At 42.2% G+C, this 25,853-nt stretch overlaps 1 protein-coding gene and 1 long non-coding RNA gene across 2 annotated transcripts; one reads left to right on the forward strand and one right to left on the reverse strand.

Moving 5' to 3' along the window:
* The first annotated feature begins 95 nt into the window (after nt 1-95).
* On the forward strand, nt 96-3,660 carry LOC148129907 (uncharacterized). The gene is made up of 3 exons (XR_015750486.1): nt 96-206; nt 1,673-1,727; nt 3,528-3,660. It is a non-coding gene; the product is annotated as an uncharacterized LOC148129907 (long non-coding RNA).
* IL20RB (interleukin 20 receptor subunit beta) lies at nt 864-25,764 on the reverse strand. Its single transcript, XM_026679482.2, has 7 exons — nt 24,818-25,764; nt 20,276-20,402; nt 14,597-14,787; nt 12,986-13,110; nt 9,424-9,574; nt 5,679-5,824; nt 864-3,554 (listed from the first exon to the last, which is right to left on the reverse strand). Exons 1-7 carry the CDS (start codon nt 24,873-24,875, stop codon nt 3,426-3,428), a joined length of 927 nt encoding a protein of 308 aa, XP_026535267.1. The 5' UTR covers nt 24,876-25,764; the 3' UTR covers nt 864-3,425.
* Between the last annotated feature and the right edge of the window lie 89 nt (nt 25,765-25,853).

Raw genomic sequence — 25,853 nt, forward strand, 5'->3', positions numbered from 1 at the left:
ATGGCGACCTTTTTAAGTCCTGGCGCATGAAACCCAGTGCTGGCTAGGAAAATTTATCCTTCTCCTGTCAGTTGAAATGCAGAGAGAGGACCAAAAGAAAATATAATTTATGGCCTTTTCCAGGCACGTGAGGTCACCATTAGGATTGTCACCTGATTCCGTAAAATTTTGGTCGACCGTTTCGGATCTTGAAATCAAGAATTTGTGTAAGATTTTTGGAGGGGAGTGGGGTGGGGAGATGTTCCGAAGCAAAAAGAAAATAGTTCTCTATGTTAGCGCAGGCTTTGCTTGTAGAGATGGATGCTTCTTTCCGTAGCACGGAATGAATGGAGATTGTCAAATGCAGTTTGCAATAATCTTTTGCTTTAAAGGGAGCTGTACAGAGTGCTTCTGGCATCTCAATTCAGCCAGAAACACTTTTCGCAAATAAAAATGTCCTACATGTAATCTGGGTATTTACTCAGAAGTATGTACCAGCAAGTTTAATACAATATTTATTGTTCTTAAAAAGGTAATTCTAGGCTACAAAATATTTGCATGGTTACCTAGAAATAATCTTTAATATTTATAATGGGATAAAAGATGAAGAGACTATCAATTCAATATTATGTCTGAAACATTTTATCTCTGAGCAAAATGCCTTTGCTTCATTACTGAATAAACACATGTAGCTTCATTCCTGCCTCTAGCTCTCCTTTGAATATACCTGTATTTCTGCAGTTTTGGATGTGAATTGTACATGTTTGAGGTCTACACATGTAACATAATTAGAGATTCACCTTAGTGAGCTTCATGGAATTATTTTTGTTCACATCAGGAAGGAAAAAAAATATTAGGAAGAATTTTAACTACTGAATCAAAGATTTTCCAGAAAGTATTTTTGATTATTAGCAGTTGAAGCATTTAACAGAAAAGTATTGAGATATTGAAGCTTATTTGATTTCAGACATGTAAAGGTGTGACAATGCCACTTCAGTTTTTGTATATGTTCTTAATGCATTTTATTTAATTCAGCAAGAATCTTCCTGATAATGGAATTAAAGCCAACATTATATAAGTAGTCCTCAACTTATGACCATTTGTTTAATTACCATTTGAAGCTACAGCAGCACTAAAAAGTCTGCACACTTATAACCATTGCACCATCCCTGTGGTTACATGATCAAAATTTGGGCATTTGTATTGATGTATTTATGATAACTGTAGCATCCTGGAACAATTATTGCCATTTATGACCTTCCTAGCCACTTCCAACAAGCAACGTCAATGGGGAAAGTCAAATTTTCCCATTAATGACTGCATCAAAAAAGGCAAACTTGAATGCAGCTTGCTTAACTACTGCCTTGTTTAGTGACAGAAATTCCAACTGGTTATAAGCTGAGGACTATATGTATTTTTTTTGCCTGAATTATACTTATATACTGAATTATAATGAATTACAGCATAAAGAAGGCACAATTCAGTCAAATTTATGTTACCATTACTACAAGTTGCCATTGTAAATAAATGCTTACTTATGGATTATTTTGTATATATTTAAATCAGGTCTAACTTTCAAATCATGAATCATAAATCATATATTCTGATTCTGTTCTATTATTACAAATCATTGCTATTGAACCAGGCAGCAATGTTCATAGCAATTCTAACATTTTCATTTTCTTAATGACAGACATACTGCCGTAAGGTTGAAAGAAAAATCTGATTGATGGGGGAGGGAAGATCAGGTAAAATTTCTAACTTTCCCCCTTCCTTGAAACTATTTTAACAGGTTCCCCTTCTTTTAAAAAATACATGAAGACTGTTGTTTAATAGCTGCATGACAGACCAAGATTTTCCTGGTGCAGTTTTTTCCTGCCTGCAGAATCAGTGGCACGAAATGCTGGGCTGGTTAAGATTCTGCCTTTTGTGCACTTGTTAAAGGTACAGGCAGACACATAAGAGAAACATTTAGCAAGTCTAACAGGATCTTAGATATCACTATATAATCTTGTTTTGCTAGAGTTGTTGAATATTATGCATAAATTCACCTCATGCCAAGGCATAAGCTACCTATAATTCACAACACCTGGATTTTCACAATGCATTCAACTGAAAACTAAACAAATCACATTATGGCTTAGTGTGAAATGTGAATCAAGCCACTCAACCTATGTGAATTTGCCAGAGCTTGGTTCCCCTTCCAGCCCCATAGTCATAATTTTGCATTATCTGATGTCTTCCCATACATTTGCTTTCAGCCATAGCAAATCTTAGGAGTGACCAGGCTGTAAACACAGATACACAGCAAGATATCTGGTTGTTGTATGGCTAATATAAGAAATATACAAAGGTTTACACCCATCTTAAACCTCCAAGTCTGTGAACTGAACTTAAAATTCACATGTACAGCCATAAAGTAAGTAAAAGCTCAACTCAGTATTTTAAATACGCATTTAAGCATTTCAGTGCTTGCATGTTAAAAAAACACAAGCAAAGAAAAAGGTTTTTTCATTTAAAATCTCATCCAGGAATAGAAAGCTTCCAAACATTGAATTCCAGTTCTGCAGTAAGTATTCCAGTTTGTGGAAAACAGCCATGTTTTGCTCAGATTTGGCAGTTGGAAATATATACCTATCTAGGAACCTCAAAAAGAAAAAAAAATACTCCAAAATACAGCCAGCAAGCCAGCTATGAGTTAACGAGTTCTGTATTTGATTCTAAAACTCACATAAAAATCAGAACCTTATCTAGATGAGCTGATTAGCAGTCCTATGTGGAATTATACCACAATGAATGGTCAGAATAGGTCATAATGCCTAGGAATGATTGATTTATCCTTTCTTTGAACAATTGATTGAATGATCCACTAAATCTCAACCCAAATTTCTGAGTGTCGGGCTCTCACTGATTGCCTTTCTATAACAGTGGAAAGATAGTGGCATTTAGAGCTCCATTGCTTTCTGAATACTTGAGAGCCTGTGGCTAAAGCCCACAAGAATTGTAATAAATAATCTGAAAAAAGATCCATTTCATGCAACTTGCTTTCTTAGAGAGTATACTGTACTATTAAGACAGAATACCTCCCGGTATTTTCCTCTATTCCTCCTGGCTTGCAAGCATGAATTGGAAAACTGACTTGGACTTGTACCTCTTTCCAATATTATTCCAATATTGGATTGGCTCAAGATCCTTACATCTCAATTAAATAGACAGTAATTCAGTAAGTGGCTGTAAAGATGGTCTGTTTGCAACCCACAACCAGTCTAACACTTCTCTGTCAAGTAAGGTTGCTGGAATCTCTCCCTGATACCGATATATATTTTGGTTCCCATCTTTGTGCAATTTGTCCTTCTCGGTAGAAACCTTGTGTGTGCCTGAAGAGGGATCAAGAAGGAGAGCAAGACTGTTAATCTCAGTTTGCAATTAGTGTCTTCAGGGTGATATTAAAGAGTTTCATGGATCCAAAAATGAAGCAAAATGTCTTCGGAAGGCAATACTTGCACTGATTCATCACATTTCTCCATCTCTTCTCCCCTCTCCTTTAGTATCTTAGCAGGTGATGCTGTTAGCTTCTAGAAGAGAAAAGGTAAGCTAAGTGGAGCAGAATACCTAGAAATATCCTTTCTACTGCAGAAATCAATTCACCCACAGAGAAGACGATGTCCTAACATTCTGATATAAATACAATGCAACCTCTGAGCATCAACAGCCTGCACTAGCACACTTTTCCCAAAATGTTGTCCTTAAGATATATCACATTATGTTTTCCAGAATTCTTAGCTCAGAAGCTGAGAATTCTGTAAATCTTTGTCCAAAGGATTTGGAGAAAGCCAACTTGGGCAAAACTAAATAAATATAAAACTATACATGCTCTGTCTGTCCCAAGTGTCTTTTGTTATTTTGCATATTTTGCATTCTTAATTTCTGTAACTTATCTTCTGATGCCTAGCATCAAATGCTCTGTTAATGTACCCACCCAGCTTACACCAATCTAAATCCTTTGTTGACCAAACCAGGTTGCAAATTGATCCAAAGAGATCCTAAAGATCCCTCAATACCTAACTATCTTGGGAATCCTTTCAGAAGGTAAAATCTCTGATCAGCAACATCCTGGACTGGATTGATAGAAGTTTGAGTGCCTGTTAAATGGAAGTTCAGATACATTCTCAGGAAAATACAAAACCTTCGTAGAAAAACAGTGGACTATGAATGCTAATAAAAACTTGGTTGTTTTCTTGCAGACATTTCATCACTCAAATTAGGTAATTAGTTTGGGTAATGAAATGTCTGCAAGAAAACAACCAAGCTCAGAGAGCACCAAGGATTCCTCCAACTCCTACTACACTGAAGAACCTACTACTACACCGAAGAACCTACACTTATAAAAGTACACCTTCTTCAGTATAACACTTACTAGCTGGGTACCCATGCTTCGTTATGAAACTATGTGGTTGGGCTTAGTTTGTGGGGAGGAAAATAAGGGGAAAAAATTCTGCCTCTACCTACCAGCATCCATCAGTATTCATCTGGCTAGTGTCCTGTCAGTGTGTGAGAGTTGAGGGCTGCTTGGAAACTGAAACAGTATTTGCTGTGTGAGCAAGGAGCCTGGGCGTGGCTTACAGTAGCTCAATTGTTCTGTAACTAAAGCTGTTTGCTAAACTGAAACTGAAACTCCTCTGCTTGTGTTTTGCATTTGGAACAGATGTCTTTTCAGGTGGGGAGGGGTAGCTGAACTCCTTAGCATCAGAGCATGTTAATAATAATATATGAAATACTAAAGCTCTGATGGTCATTTCGAAAAAACCTTTCTTAGTGAGCACCTAGAAGTCGAGGGGAATGTAAGTGCCAAATTTAAAGTTTGTAGGCTTTACGGTTCTGGAGATTTTGTGATGATCCGTGAGTGGTATTTCGTTTTTATATCTATAGATTAAGTACACATCCAGATAGCCGGTTTAACAACTCTTCTTTCAGTCTGGGAGATGACATAATTTGCCCTTTCTTGCCAGCTGATTTCTATTACACCTACTTACGAAGGCAGTAATCTAATGCCATCCTGACAATTTTAATGTGGAGATAAGTTGATGGAAATAATTGGTGGAATCCCTGCTTGCAGAGAAGATCTCACTCATTGCTCTTCCTAATGAGGGGTGAGGCGGGGCTCAGAACTTAATTGATGGGGGTGGGGTTTTTCCTGCTTTCCTGGGAAAAACCCCCACTCACTACACAGATGGAGCAATGCTGTTCCCACTCAACCCATGAATGATTCATAGATTACCTCTTCCGACATTGGTTCCCGATCATACCTGCCGCTCAAGATAAAATGGATATTGAGAGAAGGTGCCAAATGGGATTAGAAGAGAGAGGGGGAAGACAGAGAGGGTGGGGGAGGGAGGGTGTATCCAAATCACAGAAGCCAAAAGCAAGAAATAGGAACGGGTCACATTCCATCAACCGGTTGCTGCTAAACTGCTGCTGATCGTGCATGCAGTGTAGCAAGGTTTGTGTTGGGACATGGATGACTAACATTTCAACACTGAATGGGAGAAATACGAAGTGGAACCGTCCCTACTTTTTGCTGGGAAGCAGAAGGAAAGCCGAGTCTTGAAGACGTGTCCTTCAAGAATAACGGCAAGGTGCATGGACTCCAGGTGGATGAGTTCAGAAGCACAAATGAAACACCGCGCAGAGCTTCTTACCAAAGTATCTGGAAGGACCTCATCTGGGCAGAAGGAATACTGGCAGATCCGACAGGTTTTCCAAGCAAGAAAAGGAAGGACCAAAACAGCCACAAAAAAAATAACCAGGAAGAGCGGGGCAAAGGTCAACAGTATGACTTTGGCATCTGGAGGCAGAAAAAAACCCACAAATATCTCAGTGAAGGCTTTGCATTGACAATTTTCAGAAACACAGGTGGGCAGCATAACAATTTAATATAAATAAATGGAATAGGTGCATTCTGCAATCACTGTTCTCGATAGCTTTTAAGCATTCTCCAAATTGCTTTTCACCTGAGCAAGTTCCTTCTGCAGATATCTCTTGGACACGTATTAGTAGCAAACCTTTCCCAGATCAAGTTATCCAGTAAGGAATTTCTATTCACTGAGAAATAGCCTGGAGAGCCTCAGAGGGAAAATTTTAAGTCACACAAGAAATAACAAAATCAGTTACTGGATTAGCAGGGTTATTATAGAGGTCTTCTTCAGGCAAAGAGGGACAACTGTTTGTTGAGATGCTCTCTTGTGAATATCCAAACTTGAAAAAGTAGGACAAGATAATCATGAAGGCCATTTTCACGTCTATGATCCTTATCCTTTAGCTAGCTCGATACCCGTGCTTCGCTATGAAACTATGTGGTCGGGCTTAGGTTTTGGCGACGAAAATAAAGCGGGGAGGGAATTGTGCCTCTGCCTGCCAGCATCCACCGGTACTCATCCTGTCAGTGTGTGAGAGAGTTGAGGGCTGTTTGGAAACTGAAACATGGAAATTGAAACAGCATTTGCTGTGTGAGCAAGGAGACAGCAAGGACCCTGGGTGTAGCTTAGCTCAACTGTTCTGTACTAAAGCTGCTTGGTGCTCTGAAACTGAAACTAAAACTCCTCTGCTTGTGTTTTGCATTTGGAACAGATTTCTTTTCAGGTGGGGAGGGGGAATAGAACTCCTTAGCATCAGAGCGTGTTAATAACAATATACGAAATACTAATGCTCTGATGGACATTTCAAAAAATCCTTTCTTAGTGAGCACCTAGAAGCCAAGAGGAACATACATGCCAAATTTCAAGTTTGCAGACTTTACAGTTCTGGAGATTTTGTGATGACGCATGAGTGCTTTTTCACTTTTATATATATAGATTTGAAAGACCCTATAACCCCTTTCCCTTTTATAACTGGCTATGAAAACCCAACCATTATGTTTTGCAAACCATAATGGATATTGTCTTATAAACCAGTGGTCCCCAACCTTTTTGTACCAGGGACCGGTTTCAAGCAGAAACATTTTTCAAGGACCGGGGGGGAGAAGAGAGAGAATCCGAGTTTGGTAGTTTGCTTGCAGACGTTTCATTACCTGACTAGGTAACATCTGATGTTGTTACCTGGTCGGGTAATAAAACGTCTGCCAGCAAACCACCAAGTTCAGGGAGCGCCTGCGTCCCTGCCTCCCTCAGCCCCATCCCTCAGGTGTCTGCCTCCCTCCCTCCCTCAGGTGTCTGCCTCGTTCCTCTCTCAGTCACTCTATCGCTCCTACAGCAGCCCAGGAAGAAACTGCTTCAAAGAAGCCGGGGTGGGGGGTGGGGGTGGCTTTCCTGTCGCCACAGCTTCCCGGCGCCCGTTTCACCCCCACCCGCCCGCCCGCCCGCTCGCGGTTCAATCCACAGTGCTCCGTTCTACCTGCCTGCCTGCCTGCCTTCTTCGTTTCGGAGCAGCCGGCTGATAAAAGAGGCGAATAGTTATTATTCTCAGCCGAAGCTGCTCCCAAACAACCAGAAACTAAGGCAGGCAGGCAGAACGGAGCACTGTGGATTGAACCGCGACGAGCGGGCGGGCGGGTGGGGTGAACGGGCGCTTCGGGAAGCTGCGGCGACAGGAAAAGCCACTCCCCCGCTTCTTTGAAGCAGTTTCTTCCTGTGCTGGTGGAGGAGCAACAGAGCGACTGAGAGAGCTGAGCCAGAGAGCAGGACAGGCTTGGTTGCTTCCTCCCTCCCCTTCTTTCATTTGTGTCCTTGATCCCGATCCCAGCAGCATTCACCGAAGGCGAAGAAAGCCGCCATTTTTTTTAATTTTTTTCTTTGCGGCCGGTAAAGAGTGCTCCACGGCCCGGCACCGGTCCGCGCCCGGTGGTTGGGGACCCCTGTTATAAACCACATGTAGTTCAGTAAACCAGTGATCCCCAACCTTTTGACGGCCGCGGCCCGGTACCGGCATCAGCTGGGCGCGGCGCCGGTCCGGCATCAGCTGGCGCCGCCATCTTTTTTGATGAAAAAGTGCTTCGGTGACCTCACGGGCTGCGTTTTCATCAAAAGATAGCGCGCAGCGCTCGTGAGCTTTCGGGTAGAAATGGCTTTCTGCCGGAAAAGCTCACGAGCGCTGCGCCGCCATCTTTTTGATGAAAGCGTGCTTCGGTGAGCTTTCTACCCGGAAAAGCTCACTGGAAGCACTTTTCATGAAAAAAGATGGCGGCGCCACAACGCCCAGTAGGAGTTGTTCCGCGGACCAGTACCGGTCCGCGGACCGGTGGTTGGGGACCCTGCAGTAAACCATGGTTAAACCATGCGTAAGCAAATAGACAGCCTAGGGTATGGGGGTCAAACCCACGGCATCATGTTGCCGTCATGTGATGTTTCGCGACCTTCTTCCCCTCCGCAGAGCTGGGGTGGGCGTGGCCTGCATGTGACACATCTGGCCCGTAGGCCACTAATTTGAAACACCTGGCCTAAGGGTCTTCCATTTGTTTTTGTGCCTTCTCAGGGGGACCAGGTAGCTGATGAGCAACCATGTTTGAAAGGGTGGCTGCAACATGTTTTGTCTTTTTTCCCTTGAGAAAGTTATTTGGAGGTAATTAAGAGAGGTAGTCACATTTTGCCTCATAGATCCCTCAAAACGGGGAAAGAGGGCACAACTTGGGGAGCAAGATGGGGCTTTATGGGGTGCCATGGACTCTTTAAGGCCTTATGAGGCTTTAATTTTAATTTTATCCTTTAAATCCCCCTCCCTTCCAGTCCTCCCTCAATAGTTTAGATCTTTTGGCTTTGCTCCTTCTGGAGCAGCGTTCTTAATCTTGGCAACGTTAAGAAGTGTGGATTTCAACTCCCAGAATTCCCTAGCAGACATCTTAAAGTTGCCAAGATTGAGAAACCCTGCTCTGGAGAGTCCGTCCAGCTTCGCAAAATCTGTAAGCCCCTTTTATCAGGGGTGGGATTCTACAGGTTCGCACCTATTCTCTAGAACCGGTTGTTAACATACTAAGCAGTTCGGAGAACCGGTTGTTAGAAGAAATTACTGGCCTAATCCTGTAAGGAAGGCAGGAAGGAAACATTCTGGTGTTGCTTACAGAAACTGCCTCTCCGTTAACCCTTATTACATTCTTGGCAGGACTAGACTTCCTGTCTCAGGAACTTCTCTGGAGTTATTTTCCCCTCATTTGCTGGTACTTTGCTTGTGTGGAGTGACCATTCAAAGTTACAATGGCACTGAAAAAAGTGACATTATCATTTTTCACACTTACGACTGTTGCAGCATCCCCACAGTCATGAGGCCAGGCGAGGAGATGTGTGCCTTGATGTGAGTGATATTGAGTTGGCCACACCCAGCCAATAACATGACCACCAAGCCATGTCCACCCAGTCACATGACCACCAAGCCACGCTCACCACCTAAGCCGCGCCCATAGAACCGGTTGTTAAAAATTTGAATCCCACCCCTGCCTTTTATCCCCCTTGTTCTCACCTTCTGATTTCACGCACTGCACCTCGCTGAAATTGCTGCTCCTGTTGATCGCTTCCACAAAGGTCTGAGCTTTAACACAATATTCAGCTCCAGCCTCCATGGTTTTCAGATGCACAGTGGTGGTGCTTTCTCTCACCACTTTGTGGTAAACCTAGGTGTGTAAAACACGGAATGAAAAACAAATACAAGGCTGAATTTCCACATGTTAGGTGAAATAATCTGCTTCACTAGATTGGCTTACCCTTCCCCGGACCCCTGTGGCTAAACAAGAAAAAAAATTGCACTGTTCATTTGCAGGATGCCTCCAAAATCTAAAGGAAAAGCAAACGGTTATGAATTTTGGGGTTTTACACGTTGAAATGTGGTTATACACAAGTGGCCCTCAAATTCAACCATGCATTCAGTGACTGTTCCAACTTACAACGGCATTGATTAAAGTGATTTCTGATCGTAAGTTTTCCACACTTATGACCGCTGCAGCATCCCCATGGTCACGTGATCAGAATTAGGATGCTTGGCAACTGGCTTATATTTGGGGTGGTTGCAGTGTCCCAGAGTCTTGTGATAACTTTTTGCAACCTTTTGTCTAGAAAAGTCAACGGGGAAGCCAGAATCACTTAACAACTATATTACTGACTTAGCAACTGCAGTGATTCGCTTAACAGTGGTGGCTAGAAAGGTCTAAAACGGGGCAAGACTCACTTAACAACTGTCTTACTTAACCACAGAAATTTTGGGCTCAGTTGTGATCATAAGTCAAGGACTGTTTGTATTTTGAGTATGAGATTCAATGTCGAAATTTAGAACAGTAACAAAAAGTGAGGAAAGTACACACAGGAGTGTTTGTAGGCAAATTCAGGTTATCCAACTGCTACATGTCTCTTGGGTCTGACAGCCATTTAAGCAGCTCCGGGAAGTTAAATCATTCCGTACTGCAATATACTGCTTTATTGATTTGCAATTTGCAATCAGTAAAACAGTTAAAAGAAAGAACGGGTGAAGAGGAAAACCCAAGCCTCACAAAGGAGCGACAGAGAAAAACACAATAAGAACAAGCCTAAAGCGTGCACCAAAAATGCGGCCTATCAAAGAATGTTTTAGCACCACACTAAAATACCAATGAAGAAGGGATCCAACTGGGTTTCCTAAATTAGTCCACAACTTGGGTGTTTGGTAAGTACCCCTGCCTCTAATTTTGATCGGCCCTCCCGCCCATCAAACCATTTCTTTTCTGATCCAACATTACAAGCAGCACCAAGTAGCTGGTTCTAGTTTCTCTCCAAATCTCTTAAAATTCTCTAGACCTCGGATTCTTTGGGGCATTGTGAGACATTAAAAGCATAACTGGACTCTCTCCTGACAACTTCATGGCAAATATGGTCATCTGCAGAGGTGGTAATTCATCAGGTTCTGACCAGTTCTGGAGAACCGATAGCGGAAATTTTGAGTAGTTTGGAGAACCAGCAAATACCAGCTCTGACTGGCCCCGTCCCATCTATTCTCTGCCTCCCGAGTCCCAGCTGATTGGCTGGCTCTTCTTTGGTTGCCCTGCACAGGAGAACGGAGCTGGAAATCAGGTTAGTGGGGTGGAGAGGGAATGGGGATTTTGCAGTATTCTTCCCCTGCCACACCCACCAGGCCATGCCATGCCCACCGAACCAGTAGTAAAAAAATTTGAATCCCACCATGGTCACCTGGCCCCAATGAGAAGAAAACTATGCATGAGAGGCTTTTTTGACCAGGCAGCCAGGTGACTTTGGGCTCAGTGAGTACAGTAAAAAAGCCTTTTCTTGCATTTCAACTCATAACAACTCCTATTATATACAAGTAGTGTACTTGTATTTATGCATTTTTGTTTTTCTTTAATGGTTCAGTGGTTTCTAACTCTTTGTGACCTGAAGGATGTCAGTTTGCCAGGATGGTTTATCTGTGCCTGCTTCTCAGAGTTTCTCTAATCTCCTACTTGTGTCATCGGTGCTGTTATCTAGTTTTCTATTGTCTTTTTGTTATTGCCTTTGATTTTTTCCAAACATCAAACTCTTCTCTAATGATTCTTGCCTTTGCATCTTACATCCCAAATATTTTATAGTCAATTTCCTTCTTAATGCTTTCCAGGAGCTGCATGGTTTCACTTTATCTGATGTTTAATTATTCGTTCTTCTCACAATTCTAAGATACTCGTAACAATTTTCTTCAGTCCCAAATTCAAAGGTGTACATTTTTCTTCAGCCTTTTTGATGATCGAGCTTTCAGAGCCATATGTTCCAACTGGGAAAACCATGGTTGACTGTCAATGTGGGTTTGCTTATTATTATTTTTATTCCCACATACAATAAATGAGAAAAAAATAATAGCAAGAGCACTTAGACTTGTATACTGTTTCATAGTGTTTTTACAGCCCGGTCTAAACAGTTTACAGAGTCACCATATTGCCCCCAATAAACTGGGTCCTCATTTTTACCAACCTCAGAAGGATGGAAGGCTGAATCAACCTTGAACTGGTAAGGATCAAACTGCCGACAGTCAGCAGATTTAGCCTGCAATACTGCATTCCCACCACTGCGCCACCACGGCTCTATAATGGCAGTGGGATTCAAAAGCAAGTTTTGATAATGGTTGCAGATAGGCGTAATGATATGGGAGAATAACCTTGGGAGACGAGGATCAGGAGTGAGATCCAGTCTAGGGAATGGTCAAATAAGAGAGGACATAACCTGCAGTTGCATGGAGGCAGTAGTCCTTGACTTATGACTGCAATTGAGTTCAACATTTATGTTGCTGAGATGTTTGTTAAGTGAGTTTTGCCCCATTTTACAACATTTCTTACCACATTTGTTAAATGAATCATTGCACTTGTTAAATCAGTAACATGACTGTTAAGTGAACCTGGCTTTCCTCATTGACTTTGCTTGTCAGAAAGTCGCAAAAGATGATCACATGATCCCAGGACACTGCAACCATCATAATATGTATCATAAATATAAACCAATTGCCAAGCATCTGAATTTTGATCACATGACCATGGGAATGCTGAAACGGTCATACACGTGAAAAACGGTCATTTTTTTCAGTCCTGTTGCAAGTTTAAGCAGTCCCTAAATGACCTGTCATAAGTTGAGGACTACCTACCATATTATGGGCAGAGAAAGAAACTCAAAAGGGATTTCCTTCACCCCCACTTCTGTAAAGGAGACGGTGAGAAATTCGAACTTTCAAGCTTCTGTTCACTGTAGCCTTACAATGAAATTGAATTACTTCAACTGGTTGTTTTTCCTGCCTGGTCTACCTGAGAAGGCTGGCAATAGGTGAACACGCTCGTATTTCCAAACAAGGCAGCTGAATCGCCACATGCAGGAACCAAAATGATCCTTTGCTTCTACAGGCAACAGTATATGACAAGAAATCTCAAAGCAAAGCAGATGAGTCACGGCGGGGCTATGCTCCTAGCAGCATTCAGAGTTTCAGTAAAAAGCTCAGGATGGCTTGATGACTCAACCTTGGCCAGTAAAGAAATGTTCCTGCCTTTCAACTCATCCAAATCAGAAGCAAGATCAGAACTTACTGTAGATTCTGGGCCCTTCTTCCAGTAAAATATCCAGAATTCAAAGGCAGGCCCCAGGTGTTCTAATTCTGCTAGCAAGTGATATCCATCAGTGGTGACAGTCAGCATTGGCGGAATGAGGGATGCTATAAAAAAAAGAAAGAAAGTGGATTCACATATTCAGTAGGTGGAAAAAAGGAAGGTTGGAGACGGGAGAAAAATCACTCATAATTGTGGGGTCCAAGAATGGATTCTCGAGGAAGGGCTGCATCACCACTGTTTCCTTCAAGGGAGGTGTGAATTTGCCACCACGTGGACCTGAGTGTCATGCCCCTGGCGGAGGCTGACTCTGAGGGAGAGGAGGAACAGTCGACAGGGAGTGGAGGTGTGACTCCGGAGGTTGTGGAGGAGGCTGGGGAAGGGCAGAGGCTGGCTGAGCAGTCAGAGGAGGACCCAGGCCCATCCCCTCTCCATCCTAGGGCATGCAGGGAGGAGAGGATAAGGGAGAGACATGGTCTACTGGGGGGTGGGGAGAGGGCCTTGATCCTCTTCATGGGCTGCAGCTGTGACAACTGGATAAGAGGACGGACATGTGTACGGGTGAGTGCTGGAAACAAAGGATGTATGACCCCAAAAAAAGTCATCATCCTCTGTCTTAAAAAGGAGGGAGGGAGGGAGGGAGGGAGGGAGGGAGGGAGGGAGGGAGGAAGGAAAGAAGGAAGAGGAAGGAAGGAAGGGAGGAAGGAAGGAAGGAAGGAAGGAAGGAAGGAAGGAAGGAAGGAAGGAAGGAAGGAAGGAAGGAAGGAAGGAAGGAAGTCAAAGACAAGAATTTATCAGGAGTAAGCCCAGCCCTTCATCAGCGGACACCTCCCAATTTAATCAGAGCGTGCTGAATTTTTTTAAAGCAAGATCCCCTAATTATATTCCTGACACAAGCATGTTTTGTGTATTCTCTATTTCTCCTGACCTAGTCCTGATTTTTTTTTTTGTTTAGAAAACCCTTAGGGCTAAAGTGGGGAAGAAGCTGAGTTCTATCATTAAAGCCAGCAATCTTGCTTGGACTTGAAATGTTTCCTGGGTTGTTTGAATGTCGTATTTGCCCCCAGGTGCCTTCTGTAGTAATAAATAACCTGTTACTTGTGCTCTGGTTCTAACTAGACAAGATAACTGCAATGGTACTTTATGCTGAATGGATGTAGCAACCTCTTGTGGCCCACAAGGCTTGTGGAATTCCTTCCCATATGGTCAATATTAGTCCTTTGCTCTTTCCATTGAGAAAATGGACTCTTAAGATGCATTGTTTCAGCTGCTTTTTCTTTAAATAGAGCCCTTACTCTGTTTATGCTGACTTAACTTTCCTGATTTATTGCTCCCAAGCACTCTCCCGAATCCGAATGTTGAATGGTGGCTTAAAAAGCTTACTTCCCACTGAGGCAGGCTGAATCACCACCTCAGTACAAGGCCTCATTTCCAGTCAGAAAAGCTGTCACCAAATCCTGCCCCACCCAATGCAGCTGCTTTAAATAGTTGTTAGGCCTGATATCAACAAAACACGGTTCAAGACTGGGCTCATTCAGGCAGGTGCTGTGGGTTGTGAGGTTTTCTAACGGGGACGCAGACTGAAGGACTTACTTGTGACACGATTGAAGAAGCCGTTGAGTGTGGCCCAGAGAGAGGCCTGTGTCCCTGTAGATGCTCTAACACGCAGATTATATGGCACGGTAGCTGATATGTCTTCTGTGATATCACACTGAGTAACGCTAACATCTGTGCATTCTGCAATGGGGATCCAGCTGTCGTTGGCATAGTCTCTCTCATATTCCCTAGATATAGTTAGGGGGGAAAAAAACAATGTCAGCTTCTATACAGAGAACATCGGACCTTCCTTACATTACCTCAAAAAAATAAATAACCCCAGTCTTTTGATTCAATGACATACAAATATAATAAATAAAATAGCAAGGACCAGCTTATAAGCAACAGGATTTCCTTGGCAGCCTATTTGTAACTTCAATTGCAGCTCTGAGGTTAGGTATCCCTAGACGTGTGTACATAAGTTCAAAAACTGGACAGATCAAATAATGAGTAGCTCATCTGCAGCCAGCCAATGAGATCTGATTCCAAATCATTAACCTTTTAGCAATCTTTAGGCCCTTAGAATATCTAACCCCTATTAGACAAAGATGGCTCAGAGTACGCTGGAAATAAGTGTAGTAACTCGTTTCCTGAGCCTAAGGATAGAGCAGGGGTGTCAAACTCAAGGCCCGCAGGTCAGATCCGGCCCGCGAGGTGCTTAGATCTGGCCCGTGGGGGTACCCTGGAAACAGCAAAGGACCGGGCTGTGGTGCCTCTGCCAGCAAAAATGGAGTTTGGGAGAGCAGCCCTCAAACTACAAAACAAACTACAAACAAAACAAAAGGAGAAATGTTCCTCCTTTTGTATTTGAGCATGCAAGAAGGGACAGGAAAGGGAAAGAGAAAAGAAAAAGAAGAAAAGATGGGAAGGGAGGAAGGAAGGAGAAATAAGGAATGAGGGGAAGGAAGAAGGAAGGAGAATGGAGGGAAGGAAAAAGAAAAGGAAGGAAGAAGGAAAGAGGAAGGAAGGAAGGAAGGAAGGAAGGAAGGAAGGAAGGAAGGAAGGAAGGAAGGAAGGAAGGAAGGAAGGAAAGAAGGAAGGAGGGAGATTATAATGAGAGTGAGGGAGGGTCTGAGGGAAGTCCTATGTTAGCACTTGACCACCATGAGTGATGTCAAGCTGACCACACCCACCCTGGCCATGCCCCCCCGCCCCCCCTCTCCCCAGAAGTAAAACACAACCCTAATGCAGCTCTCAATGGAATTGAGTTTGACACCCCTGGAATAGAGCTTTCAGCCTCTCTCTTATAACTGGCTCCCGTTGGTGGATCTAATGGAAGAAAAGGGAAGGCATGGCTCTCCAGAGGTTAGTTTTTTAAAATATGTTTTTACTTGTGAACCACCCATAGTTGTTGAGTCAGGCAGTGTATAATTTTAACAAATGAATAAATTTAGCTGAATTACTATTCCAAATTTCTCACTGTTAGGTTAATGCTGCCTAGAGCTATCGGAAGCAATCATTTTACTACAACTGGAAGACCACAAGGTCTGTACCCTTCAGCTAAAAGTTATTTTATTATTATTTCTGTTGTTAATTGTTTTATAGAAATGCCCAAAGTTTAATTCATAGATGTACTCAAGTCTACCCACGTTCTAAGTCATAGATCATGATTTATAATTTTCAAAAGCCAGATTCTCACACACTAAGCTAATGTTAAATTGTATACAGAGTCAGCTTAGTCTTGTGGTTAAGGTACCAGGTGAGAAAGTGGGAGACTGTGAGTTCTAGGCCTTAGCCATGAAGCCAGATGAGTGACTTTGGGCCAGTCACTCTCAGCCAACTCACCTCGCAGGGTTATTGTTGTAGGAAGAATAGGAAGGCATGTCGGATATGTTCACCACTCTCAGTTACTTGTAAAAATTAACAGCGGGATATAGATAAATGAAATAGCATCTTAGCATAATGTGTATTTATATATAACAATGTATGTTCATACCAGTCTTTCTACATTTGCCTCTTTTTCTATATTTCTTTCTCACCCTCTTCCTTCTCTCCTTCAATGTATTTTCCTACTTTTCTGGCTGCAATTTATTTATTTATTTATAAAATAAAATTTACTGGCCACCCATCTTACCACTGAGTAACTCTGGGCAGCTTAAAATCTTAAAAAGATAAAAACTATACAACACCTAAGAGACATAAATAAAATACTGTAAAGATCCCAAATTAAAAGACAGGGAGGGACAAATAGGAGGAGGAGGAGGGGAGGTGGGATCCATTAATCATCTACCGAATACCTCCAATGTGAAACTTTTCCATTGGAGCCCCAAGCTAATTGGCACAGCCAGATCTTTAGGCTCTTATGGAAGGCCAGGAGGGTTGCAGCTCACCTGAGGTGGGAGGGGAGACGTTCCAAAGGGAAGGTGTAACGGTGTTCCCTGCCAGCTAGAATACTGTGGCCAATGGGGCCCACGGCATGCCTCCTCTGCCAGCACAGGTGGGATGGGCCAATCCAAAGGGATGAAACAGTGCCTCAAGTAATTTGGACCCATGCCATGAAGGGCTTAGATGCCTGAGATGTTCAATTCAAAGAACATTCATTTTGCCCTAAAGATGTTGTTGACAAAAATCTCATCCACCCACCCTCCTTGCCCTGGAGCAAAGAAGGGCTGTTTACTGTTGAGGACACAGCAACAGGCCTTCAAGAATGAGAAGAAAGCACATTGCTGTGGATGGCCCAAAGGACCTCCTGGAGATGATGATCTACCTGTGGCTTCCACCTGTCCCATGGTTGCTGTGCTTGTTCATGTCACAGAGAAAGGAGAACGTAAAGATTGTAGTTGAATCTCCTTTCTGAATGAAAGCATTTCTTCCACCCCGACCTACAACCGCACATCTGCATTACAATGTGATGAAGCCCAAAGGCATGTAAACCTGGCAGGGATACTAGTCCAACCATGCATGTGTTAATTTCTTGCAATACTATTGCATGCCTAGCTTGCCTATACATGCAACAGAATGCCATGGCAAAGTTTTAAGGCGGGAAAAGAGATTTCATCACTCCAAACAGCAGATAAAACATTTGAAACGCTATTCTTAAATTACTTGGGAGTAGAAAACAAGTTTAGTAGGTGGGGATCTGGTTTAGAAGTTTCTCCCAATATGGACAGAAGCTAATCAAGGAGAGAAGCAACCTAAAACCAAGGAGAAATTTCCTGACAGTGAGAACGATTAATCAGTGGAACGATTTGTGGGAAGATGGAGGTGCACCATCACTGGAAGCTTTTAAGAAGAGATTGGACAACTATCTGTCTGAAATGGTATAGGGTTTCCTGCTTGAGCAAGGGGTTGGACTAGAAGACCTCCAAGGTCCCTTTCAATTCTGTTATTCTGTAGAACTTTCTCCCAATGTTTTTTTAATTGCACTTTGGTTTCTTAAGGGGAATAGAGTAGAGTAGAGTAGAGTAGAGTAGAGTAGAGTAGAGTAGAGTAGAGTAGAGTAGAGTAGAGTGGAGTAGAGTAGTTGGAAGGGACCTTGGAGGTCTTCAAGTCCAACCCCTTGCTTAGGCAGGAAACTCTATACCATTTCAGACAAATGATTGTCCAATCTCTTCTTAAAAGCTTCCAGTGTTGAAGCATTCACAACTTCTGGAGGCAAGTTGTTCCATTCATTGTTTAAAAGGAAGTAGAAGGGGGGAAAAAAGGATATCACTCTCTAGTAGTCTGAAGTGATACAGTCTCCTGTTTTGGGAGATTTTTCCATCTTACATTCCTGCATTTGTATCCTGATGAGGAGGAATTTTGAAGGAGCTCAACTTTTGGAACAAGTAAACCCATCCTCCATGCATACACCAAGATGCTTTGGATCTTATCTAAAATTTGCCTTGCAGTTTCCAAGAAACTTGGTCAAAAAGGCTCCTATTTTTCTACCTAATTGTCAGGGTGCTTGAGAATTTCTTTCAAATTTCTCTCAGTGGACTTTTCTGAACTTACTTCATGGGTGGAGGTGACAGAGGGTGCGACTTCTGTGTTTTGTGGTGTTGTGTTAACACATTTTTCTACTTTCCTAGCTGCCTGTCCTTCCTATACCAGAAATCCCTAATGGAAAAAAATTACCTCACCCTGACAGCCTTTCGAGTAATAACAGGGCCTGCTGAATCAGATTAAAGACTTAACCAGTCAACCTTATTCCCCCAAACAATGGTCAGTTAAATAACCATGGAAAAGTAAAGTGGTACATAAAAAACTGGTGCCTAAGACTTCTTAAAAATATATAGATAGAAGACAAAATTAAAGTCAGCATTATGTGATCAAGAGGCAAAATGGGATTGCCAAACCATTTGGGTGCTGTAACTGTCCACAAAGAAAGGGGCTAAGTTTCCCTTCCTGTAGAGACCCTGGGAAAATCCCCAAAAAAGTTAGCAGGAAAATTCCCCACCCCATTTTCCTACCGATCGATCATTCTTTATTTGGGATTGCAGGATACAGTCTCCAGCTCCGTTCTCAGAGGGAGAGACTTTTGGCTTCATGCAAGGAAAGCAGCAGAAGCAGCAGAAGTCTTTCTTTCTCTCTCCCAAACTCTGCCAGAAATGAGTCTTTGCCAGCGCAGCCTCTTGGAGCAGGATGCCTTGCAGGGTCCCAAAGACTCATTTCTGGTGGAGTTTGGGGGAGAGAAAGAAAGACTTTTGCTGCTTTAATCAGGCATGATATTCCCCTCTGAAAAAAAAATCGGGGCCGGCCAAAAGAGACCCCCCCACCGCGCGCCAAGAAATCGCTGCCCAGCTCCCTTTTCCTGCCGCTCAGCGGCCTCCGCTCGCACCGCCCGCCCGCATGGGCTCCGCTCGCACCGCCCGCCCTCCGCTCAGGTATCCGGCTGGGGCTGTCAGGAGTTGCTACCGCTGGCGCGGCTCCGCGCGGCTCCAGTCCCGCGTTGCCTCGGGAAGGGAAAGACAAAACCAGGAGCCGCTGCTGCTGTTGCAAAGCGCCACCGTGGCTCTTCCTTTTTGCCTTTCCCTTCCTGAGGCAACACGGGACTGGAGCCACGCAGAGCCGCACCAGCGGTAGCAACTCCTGACTCGGGGCCTCCGAGGGGAGGGGAAGGAGGAGAAGAAGGGGGGGGGGGGGGCGATTCCCAAAAAAATCGGAATTCCGATTTTAATCGGAAGAATATCATGTCTGTTTAATTGAGTGCAGCCAAAAGCAGCAGAAGAAAGAAGTGGAAAGCAGCAGCCCAGTGGCCAGGTGAGGCACGTGGGGCAAGTTCCCCCCCTCCGCCCTTTCCCCCCTCCCTTCACTACCTCGTGTTGTTTGCAATGCAAGCGATGCAAGCCTTGTGTTTCTGCGGGCCATGTGGGTGGTGCAGTCTTGTGTTCCTGCGCAGCCTGGATTAATTGCTTTGGGAGTGACATTTCTCTGCGGACCACCAAAATTTTCCCGCGGACCACCAGTTGGTGACCACTGCTTCATAGCATACATAACTTCATAAATCTCTGTGGTGTCTCCTCATTATTAGCTAAGTATTTTATTGAGTATAACAAAAAAAAAAAGCTTTCCTTCATCTTGTAATCTCGACTTGTGGGACTGTAACTTCTACTACTCGCAGCTGGTATGACCAGTTGTATCTTAGTCTAACGTATTTAGTTGGTATAAGTTGAAGATATCTAGGAGCACATATTTAGTTATCAGTCATGCTGAGTAGCCTTTAGGCAACCGGTATTCAAGATGAGAAGAACTTACCCTTGAAATTCGACTGAGTATTTTACAACCTCGCCAGGCGCAATCTCAGCAACTGGGCTCCAAATGAGAAAGTGCTTCATATTGGTGGACAGAATTGTAATATTCTGAGGGGGTGTTAGTAACGCAGCTTTATGTAGGGGATCATCAAAATGACATACAAAGAGAGAAAAACAGAAATTACCTCACAGATTAGAGACACTGATTTGATTATTATCAAATCCTTTATTACTGAATAATCAATTACCAGATGTAGGTGTATAGGTAGTCCTTGGTTTATGATCACAACTGAGTCCAAATTATGTTGCTAAATGAAAGGGTTAAGTGAATTTTGCCCTATTTTACGACTTTCCTTGCCACAGTTGTTAAGTGAATCACTGCAGTTGTCAATCACATGGTTTTTAAGAGAATCTGGCTTCCCCATTAACTCTGCTCATCAGAAGGTCGCAAAAGATTATCACGACCCTTGGACATTGCAACCGTCATAAATATGGATCAGTTGCCAAGCATCTGAATTTTGATCATATCACCATCGGGATGCCACAATGGTCGTAAGCATAAAAAATGGCCGTAAGTCGCTTTTTTCAGTGCCATTGTAATCTTAAAACAGTCACTAACTGCTCTGAAGAGCTTAGTTAAGCTTAAAGACAATGCTGATTTAGCTAGAACCAAGGACCAAGGGGCTCAGTGAATTTGCTTAAGAGATATGCCCCAAATTGTGCTTTTAATAGAACTCGAATTAAATGGCATGCAGTTTAGTATTTGTTTTACAAGATACAGGATAGAAAAAAGAGCTTTATCAGATATTTAGTATTTGTTTTACAAGATGCAGGTTAGAAAAAGTGTCTTATCAGATCCTGTACATTACTTAAGAATGAGGAAGACTCTGCGTCAATTCATTTTTGTTTAAACTTAAAAATATGTGTTTGTCCATAGTTTAAATATTTTCCTTCAAGGTGTATTCCTGCTGTGAGAATTTTATATTTTCTCAGCACACATTTTATGTGCTCTTGTCTTTAGAGATGCATCTCTTTTACATTCACTTAAGATGGCAGCTCTGTAATGTATGAGTGCATTCTTCTGAAAACAACAACTATATTCAAACATTGTATTAAACCATAGTTAATACAGAACAACTACAGATTGTTTATATCCTTTATCTTGCCTTAATCAATTAGAATGGGGTTGCAAATGTGTATCATAGTTTGCCCCGGAAAGATTCTTAGTGTTTGTGATTTATGCTAATCACTGCTAAGATTCTATTGTAGGACTAACACTAGCATATCTAAATTGTCAACATCTGCATTACCACTTGGTAGCACCAAAGGAAATACTATAGTGTTTCAGGGTCTCTTTGCTGCCACCTATTGACTGACCACATAGTTGCAGTCTACATATGCCAATCTTGATGGTGGAGATCCCTACCCTGCTCTCCATAATGGTGACCACTTAGCTATTCCCCCCCTAGCCCCTCCAAAAAAGAAAGAAAGCATATTCGCAAACAGAGGAACCATATTTGCAAAATATTCACATATGCCATCCAATTCATAAATTACATCTCTCAACTTTCTTTGGAAAGAGGGAATAACCAAATCAGATCTCTGGTGCAGAAATAACCCAAATGGTTATTTCTGGTTTCCAGATGCTACCCTACAGCAATTGATTAATTCACAAGCTCTGAACATTTCAGTCCCAACACAACTCAAGGACAATAATTTGGGGTAGGTAATCCCATAGTCTAACTGTCTGTATATCTGAATCTATGAGTGCACATTTTTAAAATTTATTTATTTTATTTTATTTGTGTAAGGTGCTTAACTAGGACATAATAAATTACCTTATTGAAACCATTTTTATTGTTCTTATTCAGAACATAGGAAATTGCCCTATTCAAACCCTTTATTTGTTTATTTATGGTTCTTATCCAGGACATAGGAAATTACTTTATTCAAACCCAATCTAGGGTTGATAATATAAACTATGCTGATGCTGGCAACTCTATGAATAATCTGAAATATTCTAACTCTGAAGTATAAAAGCAAAAGAATATATCTTACATAGAGTTAAACACTGGCTGGGCCCAGTTTCTATCAATCTTCAAAAGCCACAGCAAAAGCTATATCCTAGCCCAGTTTCATGTTGTATGTTCCTCCTCAACTTCAGATGGTTTTCATGCCTCAGTCACCTTGAAAGTGGACTACTGCAATGCACTCTACATGGGGCAGCCCTTGAAGACCATCCAGAAGCTACAGTGGATTCAAGAATGGAACAGCAAGCACAATAATAGGCACATTTTGGTCATTATTGCTACACGAGCTGCATTGTTGGCCAGTTGGCTTCTGGGTGGGTGCAATTCAAGGTCCTGGTTGTTACCTATAAAGCCCTTCATGGTATAAGCCATGGTTAATTGTGGGACTACAATACCTATCTCCAAGTTTATGCCCAGCTGGGATGTTTGGGCAGAGTGAACATGCTTCAAGTCTCCTCAATTAAACAGTGTCATCTTGTCTGACTGGGAAAGCATGCTTCTCTGTCACTGCCCCTGGCCTCTGGAACAGCAATGATCTCACTTCCATATTTGTGGTGAAACACTCTATTTGTGGGCAGCAGAGACTAGAAGTCACTGACCAAGTTGGCCTGAATAATGGGGCTGGAATGATATCAGAAGCGAATTGTTCTCAGCCATAGCCATGTATGTCTAAGACTCAGACTGGCCCTAGTATTAGCAATGGCGCTTAGACTTATATACCGCTTTACAGTGCTTTACAGCCCTCTCTAAGCAGTTTACAGAGTCAGCCTATTCTATTGCCCCCAACAATTTGGGTCCTCATTTTACCCACCTCGGAAGGATGGAAGGTTGAGTCAATCTTGAAATTAGGAAGAAATAGATGGCTGTCAGAGAAAGCACACTTTTCCGTTCATAAAAGGGCAACACAATGCTATTTGCAGTTTCTGATTGTCAATATTCTTTTTATTGCCAAGAAAGTCTTATTGTCTGGGTAATCCTCGACTTATGAGCATAATTGGGACTAGAATTTCCATTGCTAAAATGGTTGCTAAGTGAGTCACACCTGATTTTACAATCTTTTTTTTTTGCCATGATTGTTAAATTAATCACTGCAGTTTCTATGAATTGTGTAGGTTAGAGTTAGATTTATTTGTTTGTTTGTTTGTTTAATTTTTATATCAGTCACCTCCTCTATAAGGTGACTCTGGGTGACTTAGAGATTATAAAGGACAAAGGGAAAAATAATTAAAATATACAAATTTTAAATTTTAAAACTGTACAAAAATTAGGATTTGGCTGGCACAGGGAAGAGTTCTTTTTACCCTGTCAACCACTTTCAGTGGTGAGCACCCCCATCAGGGTCCTAGGTCAACCAGCAATGTCAAGTTTTAATACCCTTCCAGAAAACCAAAAGGATGGAAGCAGTTTTCACCTCCAGTGGTACAGGGTTCCACAGGAATGAGGCCATAATGGATGCTGCAACCATTGTAAATACATGCCAGTTGCCAAGCTCTCTAATTCTGATCATGTGACCATGGCGATGCCACAATAGTCATTAGTGCAAGGACTAGTTCCAAGTCATTTTTCTCAAGGTTTTTGTAACTTTGAAGAGTCGCTAAACAAATGGTTCTAAGTCAGAATTTTATTTATTTAATAAATGAAATCAGTCAAAAACAAGCTATATTCCCTATCCCATTTACTGGAATAATATGGAATAATAATATGGCTGGAATTGGATATTACACTTAGAAAAAGTCTTGTTTATTGTTTATTTATTAACTGAGGCCACCTAGCTCCAAAATAACTCTGGTAGCCTTGGGCTGACACTTCCAGACTGAATCCAACATCAAACACTGTACACAAAATGAAATATAATTTTCCCTAATCCCATTGTATCCTCTGTTTCCTGCCTCAAAATTCTAAGGAATCTTACTTCTTCCCACAACAGATATTATAGGAAATGACATTACAGTGCAAACATTGTTCTCAGTCACCATTACAGTGTGCATGAAGGATAAGTCTTATGATTTTTTTTTTCTTAGCTGTTGGCAAAGTAGTCTAGATTTAAACATACCTAGCATAAACCTTTTGAAATTAATACAGTGTGAATTCATCACTCTATCCATTTATCAGATTATTCTGTTGTTGTTTTTTTACCAATATTCAAATGTCAATTCTACTTGAGTGATGTGTTAGAAATACATGTTTCTAAATATTAAAAGATTCAGTTTTACACACTGATGTTGTCCAAAGAGTTTGTATTACAAACGACGAGCCTCAACAAAACAATTTTCCTCTTCCCTAAATCCAGTTGCTGGAAAAAAAACCACATTTAATTAAGAAAGCTACATCGACATTGCCTGTTCTTTATATCCGGTTTCTAGCGAACTGAGCTACAAAGGATCCGTTGAACTTTTGCAACTCCAGTCAAGAAGAACTCTGCCTTCTTTGGCTCTAAATCCATACTCCTAGAAATATTACTTCATGTTTTCACTTTGCTTTAAGGACCTGCCTGAATTGGGGGTATCACCACCTACCTGAAGCGAAAAATGGCATCCAAATAAAGATCATCATCAAGAGGAAGCATATGGCCATTTCCCTGCGGTTTAGGGACCTTGCCAAGGTATAAGCAGATCCGGCATTTCCCACTTCTGCCTCAGGAGCAACTCCATACTCAAAGCGGATGCTTGATGTTGAATGCACGGCACCTTTGTTGATCCCACGGGGTATCAACTGCTACTGTCGGTGTCTAGGCAGTGTCAGAGGGTTCTCCTGTTCCATGTTCATCTGCATTGCTTGGAAAGGTGTGGCTTAGAGCTAATTTGGGTTCAATAATAGGTTTGGGCAACTCCATTCTGGTATTTTCCTACAGGTTATGCAACTGACCTCGTGAGAAAAGAGGGAGGGAAGCTAACACTTGGCAGTTGAGGCCTGCTGATGGTGCAATCAACAACCTGGGGGAAAAACTGACTTTAAGAGTGACTTGAATTTCTTCAGACTCCAGAGTGGAAGTTTTTATTTCCAAGGGTGTTGGGAAATGCCAACCCTTTTGTATGTTTTTGTTCTGCTTTACCCACCGACAATCTGTCACATCTATGGCAAGTGCCCAACATCAGGCCAATGCCCTTTTCTGAATTTTACATACTTCTCTGCCAATTTCATCATCTTTCCCATGGCACCCTAATGGCAGGTTTAGGGGCTTAATTGCAAACAGGAGACCAGAGATACCAACCTATGGATCTGCTCCCCCCCCCCCCCGTCTATGGCGGCCATTTATGTATTTATTTTTTAATCTTTCCTCAAGTTATCAGTAACTCAAGACAACAAACGTACATCCTATTTTCCCCACAACAACCCTGTGAGGTGGGATGGATTGGGCTGAGAGAGAGAAGAGCCAAACCACCTAAACCAGCTTTCATTTCTAAACTGGGACTAGAATTTACTCTCCCAAGTTTCTAAGCCAGCACCTTCACCACTACAGCAAGCTTGTACGTATATAAAATATATATCGTTAGGAAAAAGGAAAGGTGCCCTAAAAATGCTATTATGTTTCTTTCTAAAAGCGAATTTTCC

This window comes from Notechis scutatus, chromosome 8 (assembly GCF_049901735.1).
Source record: "Notechis scutatus isolate UNSWTSFEM ecotype Mainland chromosome 8, rNotScu1.2, whole genome shotgun sequence".
Taxonomy (NCBI): domain Eukaryota; kingdom Metazoa; phylum Chordata; class Lepidosauria; order Squamata; family Elapidae; genus Notechis; species Notechis scutatus.

Bases quoted from the DNA above. Each gene is read 5' to 3' on its own strand.
- IL20RB (XM_026679482.2), bottom strand. From the start codon at position 24,875: ATGGCCATATGCTTCCTCTTGATGATGATCTTTATTTGGATGCCATTT. The intron at 5,825-9,423 runs GTGAGAACAAGG...TTCTGCCTCCAG, and splicing joins GCAGTGCGTGAAATCAGAAG to ATGCCAAAGTCATACTGTTG. The intron at 3,555-5,678 runs GTAAGAAGCTCT...TTTCTCTTCTAG, and splicing joins AGGTCCTTCCAGATACTTTG to AAGCTAACAGCATCACCTGC.